General features: G+C 60.3%; 5 protein-coding genes across 5 annotated transcripts; all 5 read right to left on the reverse strand.

Annotated features, from left to right (window-relative positions):
* Positions 1-2,261: 2,261 nt before the first annotated feature.
* On the reverse strand, positions 2,262-3,725 carry LSCM1_00026 (uncharacterized protein; the record flags this gene model as incomplete). Its single annotated transcript, XM_067317686.1, has 1 exon — positions 2,262-3,725. The coding sequence occupies one exon, from the start codon at positions 3,723-3,725 to the stop codon at positions 2,262-2,264; it is 1,464 nt and encodes a 487-aa protein (XP_067173791.1).
* An 863-nt stretch (positions 3,726-4,588) lies between these two features.
* LSCM1_00027 (uncharacterized protein) lies at positions 4,589-7,015 on the reverse strand (the record flags this gene model as incomplete). The annotated part of the gene is made up of 1 exon (XM_067317687.1): positions 4,589-7,015. The coding sequence occupies one exon, from the start codon at positions 7,013-7,015 to the stop codon at positions 4,589-4,591; it is 2,427 nt and encodes an 808-aa protein (XP_067173792.1).
* A 1,108-nt stretch (positions 7,016-8,123) lies between these two features.
* On the reverse strand, positions 8,124-8,852 carry LSCM1_00028 (uncharacterized protein; the record flags this gene model as incomplete). Its single annotated transcript, XM_067317688.1, has 1 exon — positions 8,124-8,852. The coding sequence occupies one exon, from the start codon at positions 8,850-8,852 to the stop codon at positions 8,124-8,126; it is 729 nt and encodes a 242-aa protein (XP_067173793.1).
* Positions 8,853-9,204: 352 nt separating this feature from the next.
* LSCM1_00029 (uncharacterized protein) lies at positions 9,205-10,155 on the reverse strand (the record flags this gene model as incomplete). Its single annotated transcript, XM_067317689.1, has 1 exon — positions 9,205-10,155. The coding sequence occupies one exon, from the start codon at positions 10,153-10,155 to the stop codon at positions 9,205-9,207; it is 951 nt and encodes a 316-aa protein (XP_067173794.1).
* A 1,259-nt stretch (positions 10,156-11,414) lies between these two features.
* Positions 11,415-12,380, reverse strand: LSCM1_00030 (uncharacterized protein; the record flags this gene model as incomplete). The annotated part of the gene is made up of 1 exon (XM_067317690.1): positions 11,415-12,380. The coding sequence occupies one exon, from the start codon at positions 12,378-12,380 to the stop codon at positions 11,415-11,417; it is 966 nt and encodes a 321-aa protein (XP_067173795.1).
* Between the last annotated feature and the right edge of the window lie 120 nt (positions 12,381-12,500).

The raw sequence follows: 12,500 nt of genomic DNA on the forward strand, positions 1-12,500 counted from the left end.
CGGATCCAGTCAGCTGGTCAGCATCGATGAAGAGGAAGGCCCGCACACACCTACACAGTCACATACACGATAGGCGCGCGCACACATTCTGCAAGTCTGCAGGCGAAGAGCTCGTCCCCTCTGAAACGGAAACGAAAGAGAAGGCGGCAGTGAGGACACCACCATGGGAGAGAGCCACGGCTCTCCACCACAACGTCCCTAATAGTGAGGTTTGGGTCATCGTTGCATTTCCTGTAGACCTCTCTGCTCATACGCGCCCCACCTTGCTCGCTGTGATCGCATGTCCGCATCGCGGACTATCTCGCTGACAGAGCGCGGTCAGATACGGGCCGTAGGAAAAGGCTGTAATGGAAAAAGGTATGCATCTGTGTGCGCAAGGATACTGAGCAAGAGCGCACACAACAAAAGAGGACTGCAGACTGTGCAGCCCATCAAGTGAGAGCGAAAACAGAGGACGTAAAGCCACCCATGCATTGAAGCGAAAAGGGTCGCGCCAAGTCTTACGTCAACGAAGACAAAGCAGCATGCGAGCGGAACACGCATACGCACTTCTCGTCAAGTTCAGCACCGCGCACGGCAGAGTATTTTTATTTTCTTGCCTTCTAATGCATCGCTTCACTCGATTTTTCTTCGGGTGTGTGCGTGTGTCGGTGTGCGATCGATTCAAAGACGCATGTGCGTGCGCATAGGCCCTTTTGAGGCGAGTTGAGAAGGGGGCGTGAAGCTGCACAGAAGAGGAAGACAAAGCGAGAGAGAGAGAGAAGGGGAGAGAGGGAAAAGGGAGAAGAAAGAGCGAAGAAGTGCGTCGTCCCATTCGCATGATCGAACAGCACCAAGCGGAGAGAGGAGAGAAACGCCTTCGAAAACGAATATGAATTTTCTCTGTGTGTGTGTGAGCCAAAAGAAATCGTTTTCTGAAAGGGAAACAAAAACGAAATGATAAAGAGGGCAGAGAGAGGGAAAGGGGAGGGGAGGGCGAACCAAAGACACATCAACTTGAAGAACAACACGGCGATGCAGTCTGCTGTCGGTGGACATAAACAGATTTACTTCAGTAAAACGCCTCGTCGCACGCCTTCATGTGTGTAAGCGCATGGGGGAGGAGAGGGGAGCTTTTGCTCGATGGTGTGCCCGCTTTCTCCTTCCAGTGAATCCCGCAGAGATGACGATCGAGCTGATGCAGCTGGTGTGCCGTAGCTACCATACCCTCACTCATCCGTGACCGAGCATCCTTGTATCCGCCGCCTGATGGCGCCGCCGCACATGAAACGCCCATAGAAGCGAAGCAAGGGCGCTATAGAAGGGAAAAAAGGCGCCGCTGACGCGCAGCCGCAAAGTGCGGGCGATACGCGAACGGGAGAGGAGGACACACAAGCACAGGAGAGAAAGAGAGAGGAGGCGCTGCGTCGGCATCAAAAGTTGCACTGCCGACACTCACGGGGGCTCTGACTTTTCCGCTTCTCTGCTGCTCCCTTCTCCTCCTTCAGGAGTCTCAGTTCCCACGGCACGCTCAATGACAGACCGCGCCAACGACGAAAGCGGAGGGCGACTGCCGATGGAGAAGCAGACGTGGGCCCACAACCTATGGTGCAAGTTATGTCACTCTGCCAGGAAGGAGACGAACGGGTCCGCGAGTGCGGCGATGCACAACCGCTGGTCGATCTCCATCTCCCCACGTCACCTCGGCGGCCTCGCACGACGCCTCCCCCACCCACCCTCCGCCAGGCTGCGCGCGAGCTGACTCGAAATCGGTGCCTCATGTATCTACGAAGATGATCACACCCGCGAATGAAATATATGTGGTTGGCTAGGCACAGATCTGCGAAGCACTTTTGAAGTGCAAAGTCAAGGGAACTCGTCCTTTTTCGATGCGTCCCGCCCCGCGCCCTCTATGCCCCGCAGCGGGCGAGTCGAGCTCCACTCGATCCTCCCCGCCATTCCACACAGACCCACCAGATGGGGTGCAAGGCAGTCATCGCAGGCACGCGGTACGGCGGCCCGTCACCTCAGCCATCGGTGCACCGCCTCGGACTCAAATCCTGCCCATGCACCCCCAGCTGGCAGGTCGCTTTACACCCGCTGAGGGGGGCTCACCTCCCCCCTTCTCTTCTCACGTCGCCGACAGCGAAGGACAGGGAGAGACAAACCGCAAAGAGAAGAGGAGCTGAAAACCGGCAAACAGAGGGAGAGAGAGAAACAGGGGGGGGGGCGAAGAAGCGGCGGAACACGCGCCGAGGACACCCGCCCTCAAACGGTGCAGCTTACAGCTTGGCGTTCATGACTGGCTTTAGCCGCTTGTACAGCTCTTCGAAAATCACGCGCCGCTTTTTGTACTGGTTGTGCTTCTTCCTGTCGGGTATGTGGGTCTCCTTCAGCGGAAGGTGCGGCAACAGCTCCTCTAGGGGCCGCTTCTCGATGGCTATCTGCGCGAGGCGGCAGGCGCCGAGGGCTGGGCCGACCTCCGAGCCGACGCAATAGTTCATGGGGTAACCGCTGACATCAGCTAGCATCTGGCGCCAGAAGTGGCTGCGCGAGCCACCGCCGATAAGGGCAATGCTAGTCGGCTGCACACCGCAACGGTGCACAGCGTCCATGCCGTGAGCCATGGCGAAGCTAACGCCCTCCAACACCGCGCGCGCCAACTCCGGTCGGCCGTGGTGGGAGGTAAGGCCGAAGAAGACACCTTTCGCGTTTGGGTCGTTGTGCGGCGTGCGCTCGCCGGCGAGGTAAGGCAGGAAGTACACGGGACGATCGTCGAAGCTCTTTGACTTCGTCGCCTCACTCACGAACTCGTCGACACTGCTGCACCCTGTCAGCTTAGCCGCCCAGTTCAGACACGCGGCGCAGCTGAGGATGACTGACATCAGGTGCCAGCGCTGCGGAAGCGCATGGCAGAAGCTGTGCACCGCCTCCTTCGTGTTGTAGTGGAAGCCGTCCGAGACGACGAAGTACACGCCTGACGTACCGATCGAGAGCATCGCCTGGCCCGGCTTGAAGACACCAGCACCAACGGCGCCCGCTTCGTTATCGCCGCCACCTCCCACCACCGGCACGCGGTTCATGTTCCAGCGCTTCGCCACATCCGCCGACAGCCTGCCGGTGATCTCCGACCCCTCATACAGCTTCGGCATGTTGGCGCGGCTGAGCCCGGTGGCCCGCAGGATGTCGTCATCCCAATCACGCTTACCCGTGTTCATCCACATAGAGCCGGAGGAGTCGGACATCTCGGAGGCGAAGTCGCCAGTCATGAGGAAGCGAATGTAGTCCTTTGGGAGCAGCACTCTGGCCACTTTGGCAAAGACCTCTGGCTCGTGTTTCTTCACCCACAGGAGCTTGCCAGCCGTGAAGCCGGGCATCATTAAGTTGCCGGTCACCTCGCGTGACTTCGGCACTGCCTTCTCAAGCTCCTCGCACTCGCGGTAGCACCGGCCGTCGCACCACAGAATGCACGGGCGCAGTACCTTGTGGTTCTTGTCGAGGAGCGTGGCTCCGTGCATCTGACCAGACAGGCCGATTGCGCGGACGCTGCTCATGTCCTGGCGCTTCATGAGCTCGTTCATGGCGATATGGATGGCCGTCCACCACGAGGCAGGGTCTTGCTCATTCCACAGCGGATGCGCGCTTGACACCGTGAGGGGGGCCGAGGCGCTGTCGACGATCTCTCCGTCGCAATTCATCAGGGCAACCTTTACGCCCGACGTGCCTATGTCGATACCGGCGTACATGACTGCTCTTCAAAAATAGAGGTTGAGCCGGGGGAAGGACAAGAGAGAGAGAGACGGAAGAGGACGGGAAGAGTGCCGACGAGCGCCTGAGCTTCGGTTCGTTCCCTTTTTTCTTTGTTCGTCTCCTCTGTCGTTCGACCCCGAGTGGAACGCACGCGGACAGACCGTCGAGAGAGCACTTTTGCGTAAAGGGAGCGGAGGGGGCAGAAGGAGAAGAGGAGAGCAGTTGGCGGAGGCTGGCCCAGATAGACAAGGCTGCGACGAGACTAGAGCCGATCTGCGTGAGGGGCGGCAGTGTGTACGAGGAAAGCAGCGACGAAAACGACGGGAACGATGGGAAACGACGATTTCGCCCATGTGTGTGTGTGTGTGCCGTGGCGCGGAGCAGTGGTAGGTGGAGGATGGCGAATGGGTTAGGAGAGAGACAGTTCGATAGCGAGCCGTCGAGGCGCAGCAGTACGCGCCAACCTCAGGACAGACAAAGCGAAACATATAAGCAGTGGGGAGCGGAAGAGGGCAGTGCTCAGGAGGAAAAGAAAATAGCGTACTGCGCCAGCCACTCCCGCAGCCGCTGGAGACGGTCGAGGCGGGCTTCCCCCCACCTGCTGGAGCGCGATCACTTACGTGCAGCCGAGACGGAGTGGGATCGCGCATGTGTTCGAGACGGCAGTCAAGGCATCCAGCTGAGATGCGTCGAGGCATTGATCAGTGGCAACTCAGACGGACCTGGTGGGGACTGTGCGAGCGTCACCCCCATTCCCGAAGGGGTGCTGCCTCCCCCGCATGCACGCGAAGCAGCGCCGCAGCGAATGCAAGTAGAAAAGAGGAGCAGACGAAAGAGAAGGCAAGCCCACCAGGAGTCATTATACTGCATGGTGAGCGTGTCGTAGGTGCGGCAGGCAGTAGTGGCGCCGCATCCCCTGCAGCACCGCCACCACACCCTCCACCCTCCCTTCCGTCAGCGCCTCGTCTAGCAAGGCGACATCGAAGACAATGCCGGCATTGAAGCGAAGGAATTCGAGGCAGCGTCGCACGTTGAAGATCTTCGCGGGCTTCTTGGAAGTGGGCCGCACACATTCGAGGAACGAGCAGCGGCGGCGCTCTAACCGCCCAATCAAGTAGGCGAGAACGACGCCGTCGGAAAAGATGAGGCAGGGATTCTGCCACATGAAGGTGCTGGCATCGAAGACAAAGGACTCGTCGGCAGCACTGTAGCGGTAATCGGCACCCAGCTGCTGGCGCAACCAGCCACACAGCCCGCCGCGGCCTTGAGGTTTGTCGGGGGGCACCGATTCGCTCAGGGCAACAGAAGGGCTGCAGCTCGCCGAGACCGGAAAAGGGCGCGGGCTCAGCGAGCGAGGAGGAGGTGATCTCAGTGCGCTCGGGCAGAAAGCGTCTCGGGCAATGGTGGCTGATGTCTGCGCCAATGGAGCTGGAGACGAGGAAGATGACAACGATGCCCTGGCAGCCTTCGTCTTTAGCGCGCTGCTCGAGACCTTGGCAGGTGTGCCGCCCGCCGGGGAAACTGCAGCAGTGTTCAGCAGCGCGGGGCACACGTCAAGCGGCAGCGCCGTTCCCTCGATAGCAGCGCGCACGTGGAGGAGGAGATGAAGGATGTGTACACGGTCACCTCGAATAACCGCCGCGACGGACTCCTCGGAGATGAGCGGCAGCGGCAACTTATTCACCAGAGTCGCCTGAAAGCTATGCAAGGCACTTGCGATGTTGGACGCGCAGCAGGCAACGGTGCGGGGAGTTGCGAAGAAGAGCTGGCCGACTGAGGAGGTCGCAGCCTCCTTCGCCACCGCCTCGGCTCCGCTTCGCCGGGAAAGGAGCACCAATAGCACGCCGTTGCAAAGGTATGGCCACACCGATGGCACGCTCAAAGACGGCGGCGCCGCAGGCCGGGATACCAGCTCAGACCACTTCGCCATATACGGCGCGGCGGTCGCTGTGGGTATGAGGCACTCGTCCCCCGGTAAGTGGTGGACCGAGCGGTCGGGCAGTACTCCCCACGCGTGCAGGAAATGCCCACACGCCGCCTCTGCAGCTGCAAGTTCGGCGGGTGGGACAGACACGTAGTCGGCTCTGTCGGCGGGGGGCTGCCAGCACATGTGCGGCTTCCACCGAGGCAGCTCCTCGGGAGCTGGCAGGTAGGTGGCGATGAGGTGCAGAAAGAGAGAAAGCAGCGCTGTTGGAGAGAGACGCAGGTAAACCTCCTCCGGCGTCATCATCCAAGCAGCTGGAGGGACCAGCTCTTGCGCCGCGCTGGGGGTGCTGCGAAGGACAGCGAGCGCTACTGTGTAGTTCACGCGCACTTCGTTCAATGTTCGTGGGCAGCGGCAAGGAACTGGGTCGGAGATCGACAGCCCGCCGCCCTCTCTGAGGGTCGAGACAAGTTGGCAGAGCGCAGTTCCGTTCAAGACGGCGTCGCTGAAGGCGTGAGGCACCATCGCGGACGCGTTCTCGACTTCCATGACAGAGATGATGTTCATGCGGTAGAGGTAGTCGCGAACCGCACGGCGCAACTCGGCGTCTTGCGGGCCCGCGGTGCGCCGACGCCACTCACCGGATGCAGACGTAGACAGTAAGCCAGCAGCGCGACGTTCCATGTCAGCGTAAAGCTTCCGTGCAAGCGGAGGGAGGCGTGCGAGATCAACCACTGCACGCGAAGCTCCCGAGAAGCCCACGTGCAGCGCCGCCGTCGCTGAATGAGTTTGAGCTGCTGATGAAACAATAGCAGCAGCGGCCGTCTCACTTCTTGCTCGCGGCGCTCCAGCAGGGGCACCGCGTTCGACAAGTTTCGCTGGCGCTTCATCTGAAGAAGTTTCCCTCTTGACAGTATCTGCGGCGGCTGGCGCGAGGATGTTTGTACGGGCGGTGAATACAACTCGCTTGATGGGGGTCGAGAGCGGGATTGCGCCACTGGAGGGCTTCTCATTCGTCGCCTTGGAGTGCAAGCAGCTTTGCGTGCCTGCCGCTGTGGGCAAATTGGCCAGGGAGCCGCTCATGTGTCTGTTGGGGACGTCATCACCACTATGGGCCACGTCGGGAGAAAACTCTACGCCTGTCAATGGAGCCGTGGCTAAAGGCGAGAAGCGAAACCTCGGCTTCTCAGCAGTGCCTTTTCGGCCTGGGCAGTGGTGGTGACATCCTTCGCGCGCTGCCCCTATTTTACGGTCAGCTGTGCGTTGAAGACGCGCCTGCGCGTCCGATGACCGTCGCAGCTCACCAAGATTCGCCCGCAGCTCTTCAATGAGCCTCTGGGTTACCGCGTAGATGTTCGTCATGGCCTCAAATGTGTGCACCTGCGGTTCTATGCATGCGCGCCGCGGGTCTCGGCGATTTGAACTGTTTACTTTCAATGCTGTCTATGTAGGCGGATATGTGTAAGCCTATGCATGTGTCCTCCTCCATGAGCGTTGCCCCGGCTTCTGTGTCGCGTCTATGCGGCTCTCCTGCGTCGCGTGTGTGAGCGTCTCTTTCTCTCGGTCTATCTGTGTGAGTGGATGGGTGTAGAAGCGGGAAACTTGCATTGCTTTTGTAGGCGCCCAAACGTGTACAGGCAGGCCAGCATGCCTACACTTTCGTCCTGCGAAGGGTGAGCCGTAATGAGCCGAGCGCGGCCCTCTTCTCAGCGACACGCTCGCTCAGCTCGCACACCTTTCTGTGGTCGCGCTCGGCGAGCACCGGAGAATGCGAGGGCGCGTGCTAGTCAGTGTGCAACGCGAGAAATTGTTCCACGCCCTCGTTCTTTGCGAGCAGAAGCGTACGCGAGCAGCTCGGCACCCGCATTCCACGCGGGCGGAAGATGCGAAGATGACGAGTGAGAGGCGACAGTGTTGCTCCTCTGCCTCCCTCGGCGTCGCCAGAAGGCCGGGGGACGTATTAGCAAAACGAGACAAGCGCAATATGAGCGCACGCGCCCAGTGGGGTGTGCGTGCGGCACTTCGTGGTCATCCACCTCTTGTATCTGGTTAGCATGGCCGCCCCGCCAGCCGCCCCAGCACACGCGCACATACCATCTGCCTCTGCACTGGCCTCTGCGCGCCAAGAATAAAGGCGGAGCCTTCACACTGTGCCCGAGAGGACAAGCCCAGAAGGCACCCCTGCGCGCCCTCCCCTCGCGATGCTCACGAGCAGGAGATCGGCCGCGGCTGTCCTTTCGCTTCTCTTCTTGGTGCGACCGCTACATCATCGGCGGCCCGGTTTGCCTTCAGTGACGCACCCCCCAGCTGAGCCGGCCACTCCGCTTACCGGCCGAGTCGCCCGCGCTGCCCTCAAGCTTTTACTCGAGGGAGGGGGCTGCCAAGTGAGTTTGGCGCCCCGCGTCGCCGGCGCCTCTAAGAGTGCAGCGATGGCGTCCGCAATGAAGGAGGTGGAAAAAAGATGAGCAGGTTAGTCTCTGCTAGACGCCGTTGCGGAGCCGCCCTTCCTCGTAGCGCCATCGTCGTCCTCATCGTCAGAGCTGCTCCGCTCCTCATCACTTGAGTGAGAGCAGGCGCACGTATTGTCGAAGTTGTATTCAAAATGGGACCCGCTCTCCGCAGAGTCCAGCGCCAGCTCGTTGATGTTTAGCCGCTCGCGACGTACCAGCCCGCACTTGGTGCAGTGCAGGGAGGTCTTGTCGACGTTGGTCTGCTCACGCGCACGCTTGCGAAACGCTGCTGCAATGCTTTTCTTCTGCTGTCTGGAGCGCATCTCATTGGCATCCATCACAGCCAGCTCAGCGGCGGATATGCCAGCCCTCCCCTCTCGCGAGCCCGCACCAAGCTCCCCGTTCAAGTTTTTAATGTTGGCGACAATGCACATGATCTGGTCCTTGAACTCCTCCTCCGTGGCGTTATTGGCGCGCGCCGCCGCCGCGACCTGCGCAGCATACTCCCTCGCATCCGTGCCCCTGCCCATGAAGTCTTCCGTCTTTTGAAGGGCGATGGAAAGCAGGTTCACAACCCGCTCATCTCGGCCACGCGAGGAAACCGAGGATGACGCCATCGTGCGGTGGCAGGCCTTCAGCAACTCTGTGTATGCGTGCGCGTTCCTAGGGCCCTTGGAGAGACAGGAGGCAGCGGCGAGGGAAGGTAATGAGAAAGGGGCGGCAAGCAGTGCAGAGTCGAGGGGTGTCATCAATGAAGCAATAGTGCAGCGCGACGAGCCGTGAAAGGATGCGTCAGAGGCTGAGGGCGGTGCGAGTCTCGCCGCCACCCCCCCGTCTCTGCCGCCTTGCGTGCCGAAGGACGCAGCTTCTTCGCACGTAGCAGTATTAGATGAACGGCGCGGCTGCATTCCTCAGTTCGAGACGCAATGGCCGCGTCAGTGAAGCGTGGTATCGCTCCCTCTGCGTCTCTTTTTTTCTGTGAAGCGCTCCCCCCGCATTTCACGGCCAGCTTTAGGCGCCACGTTTTCTCTTCAGCGGCTTTCTTTTTCTTTTTTGCTATGAGCGGGGGAGATGAATAGGTGTGCACCTACACATCCGTATTCAGGCGTAATATACCAGCCAGTACGTAGCGCCTGCACACCACAGGACGAAAAAGATGCATATGGTGCCCACGGCAAACATGGCGAACGCGACCGCCGTCGACGATCCATTCTTGTGGCCCAGCAGTGTGTAGGAGAGCTGCTCCAGAAGGTTGTCAAAGTAGCCAGGGTTCATCACTACAGCAGTGCGCGGGGGCAGCAAGTAGGGGACCACTGGTCTGAACGGATCGTCCCAGAACGCAGCCCGAATCGTTGACCCGGGGGCTATAACCTTCGATGGCATGCTTGTGTCGCGGTACGGTGTTGCATTCGGCAGCTCTTGCGGGTGGCCAAAGCGCCTCTTGTAGGCCGCTTCAAGACGGCTGCTCGACGCATCTCGGATACGTGTGGAATCGATAACGCGACAGCGTGCCGCATCCGCACTATGGCAGTACACGTACACGCTCGGATCCACACGCTGCAGCTCCTCCACTGTAAGGGCAGAGGCGTACACCTCGTCCATGACCGCCTCTTCGTCGCTGGCGCGAGGCGCAGAACGCCGCCACTCTTCGATAAGCGCCTTTGCTACAGCGTAGCGGTGGTGCCGGTAGGCGGCGGTCAGGGGGTGGTGGGCGTAGTCGACGTCTATCGGCTCAGCTCGAAAACGTTGCGCGACTTCGCGGATCATTCGCCGCGCTTCCTCCGTCTCCTCCTCCTCGACGCACGTGAGTGCGTAGAGAGGGTGAAGGTAGCCTTTACCGTCAAATCGGGTCCCATTAGGCAGCACGGCATCCAGCAGCGATGATACTAGCTTCCCTTCCACCGCGCGTATAGCGGCGTTGAGCTGCTCCACCGTGTCCGGGGTACGAAAGAGGCCCATGCCGTAGCCGCAGGAGAGCAGAAGACCGCACACGCCTACCAGCATACACGCCATGTAGAAGCGGGCCGCAGAATCCACCTCTTGTCGCCTCATCACTGCTCTGTGCTTGGCTTCGATTGTGTGTGAACGCCCCGTTGTGAAGGTATGTATGGTTGTGTGCGGACGCACACGGGGTCGCAATGTGCCACAGAGATGGGACTGAGGCGAGGAGATGCACTTTCCCTCTTTTTTGCCGCGCCGTTCGAGCCCATTCCCCGGCGGGGACATTCCACCGGCACACGCGCGGAAACAGAAGAACAACACAAAATGGATAAGCGGTGACAGGGGCAATGCAGCACCACCGACTGCTCATCCACCAAGCAGCCGGAAAGCAATGCCCGCAATAAGGGCAAAAAAGGGGGAGAGAGAGACGTGAAAGATCGTCGCCGCACGCAACGTAATCCCTTCCCCTCCCCTCCTCGCCCTCGCGCATCCACGTAAGACAAAGACATGTGCAATGAGTGGTGGGCTTCCAGTGGTGCGCGCCACACTATTGCGGCCGCCGATTCAGTTCTTCTCTTTACAAACCAGTGCTGCACGTTGTCTCTCTGCAGCGATTCTCTGTCTTTCTCGTTTCGATGTCATTGCACCGTCGCTGCCTCGCCGTCGAGCTCTGCAGCTCTGTCACGTGAGCACAAGGTCAGCCTTGCACGCACACAGACAGAGAAAGGGAGCATGGGAAGGGAAGCGGCGCTGGCACCGAGGAGACGGTGGTGCAGCGAGCAAAACGGGAAAGGGATAGAAGATGGGCAGGACTGCAGCGGCGAATGAAGAGACAGTCAGCAGAGGGCACCGCTAACGAAAATGAGCGCTGTGGGGCACAGATGCGCGCCGTACATTGCGGGGGTGGGGGGAGGGGGAGGGGGGGAACTGCACACACGTGAGCTTTGCCCAGCATGACGCCGGACGCAGAACGAAAATAACAACGTAGAAGAGAAGCGGTAGTTGATCGCGTCGTCGTCAACGTTGGGCGCAGAGGCCCGCCGACGCCAATGCGCCGGAATAAGAGAGCGCCTGTGCAAGAGAGCGGTTGAAGTGCGCAAGCGTAGCCATGGAGAAGAAGGAGAGACGGGGGCGGGGTGGGGTGCGCCACGAAGGCACGAGCGCCCGGCTATCAGAGAGAGAGGGGAAGGCGAGCACCAAGAGACAACGCGACCCGGACCCGCAGCGTGCCACTACGGAAGAGTAGCACAGATGCGCCAGGGAAAGGAGAACGAGAAATGCAAAGCGCAGGCGCCACAGAGACGCACAGCAGTCCATAAGAAATCATCGTGCCCTCGATTAGAGCAAGACTACGGCACCGGCATCGCAACTCAGTCGGCGGAGTCCCGTGTCGGCCGAGATGAAAGTTCCACACCTTTCGTCCGTTCTGCTAAAGGGTCGCGCGCCACCACGTTCGAAGGGGCCAAAAGTGCGCCGACGGCCGCGGCTGATCCGATCTCCTCCGCCTCTGTGATGGCCTTGGCGACGCGGGCCACAAGTTCACATGTCACGAAGGAAGTGAGGCCCCACACCATCTCACCAGGGAAGTCCTCGGGCAGCATCGGATCGAAGCCACAGTCATCTGCCACCAACGTCGCCCTCGGAGACCGACGAACCGCAGAGGAGACGACTGTCTGGGCAGGGCTCGCGAAGAAGCACGGGAAGAAGCACGGGCAGTTGCTCGTCAACGATCGATACTTGATGACGCGCGCGTGCGTGGACGACGCGGTCAGCAGAAGCCCGGACATGTGAAGATAATGGATGGATGCGACCTCGTCGGGGCTCGCGCAGTAAGGCTGCGCAGGTTTGGTCGCGACGGCCACGAACGGCGTCACACGCGCGCCATGTCGCTTGGTGGCGATCGGCGTTAGAGGCCCAATTATCTTGTACCCTGATGGCAGAAGGCCGACCTCCTCCAGCGCCTCACGCTGTGCCGCGTCGCATGGCGTCTCATCGGCCTCGACGCGGCCACCGGGGAAGCTCATTTCACCTTTGTGCGAGCCTATCATCTGCGAACGTTTCGTGAGCGTTATGCACATATCCTGAAAGTCGCTCCTCGTCGCGGCAGGCGAGAGTAGCACTAACACGGCGTACTGGCTCGGCAACGACACCTCCAGGTGTGTTTTTTGCGGTGCGAGCCCGGTGTTCACAGCGGTGCCGTTGCTCACTGTATGGAGATGGAAATGCGACGGCAGGGTAACCGAGTCGATCGGGAAGCCAAGCGCCTGTTGCAGCAGTGTCACCCAGCCCTGCGTGCTTTGCGGTAGGCGTGCTGCTGCGGAGGTGGCGCGATTCATAGAAACAACGGCGTGGGTTAGCGTCCAGTATGATAAGGGTGAAGGGAGGGCGACGCGGAGTGATATGACAGCGCACACACCAAACTACGGTTCGGCAGCTGGCTTGGAAAGAGAGCAGAG

The sequence above is a fragment of the Leishmania martiniquensis genome, chromosome 36 (genome assembly GCF_017916325.1).
Source record: "Leishmania martiniquensis isolate LSCM1 chromosome 36, whole genome shotgun sequence".
Classification (NCBI taxonomy): Eukaryota; Euglenozoa; class Kinetoplastea; order Trypanosomatida; family Trypanosomatidae; genus Leishmania; species Leishmania martiniquensis.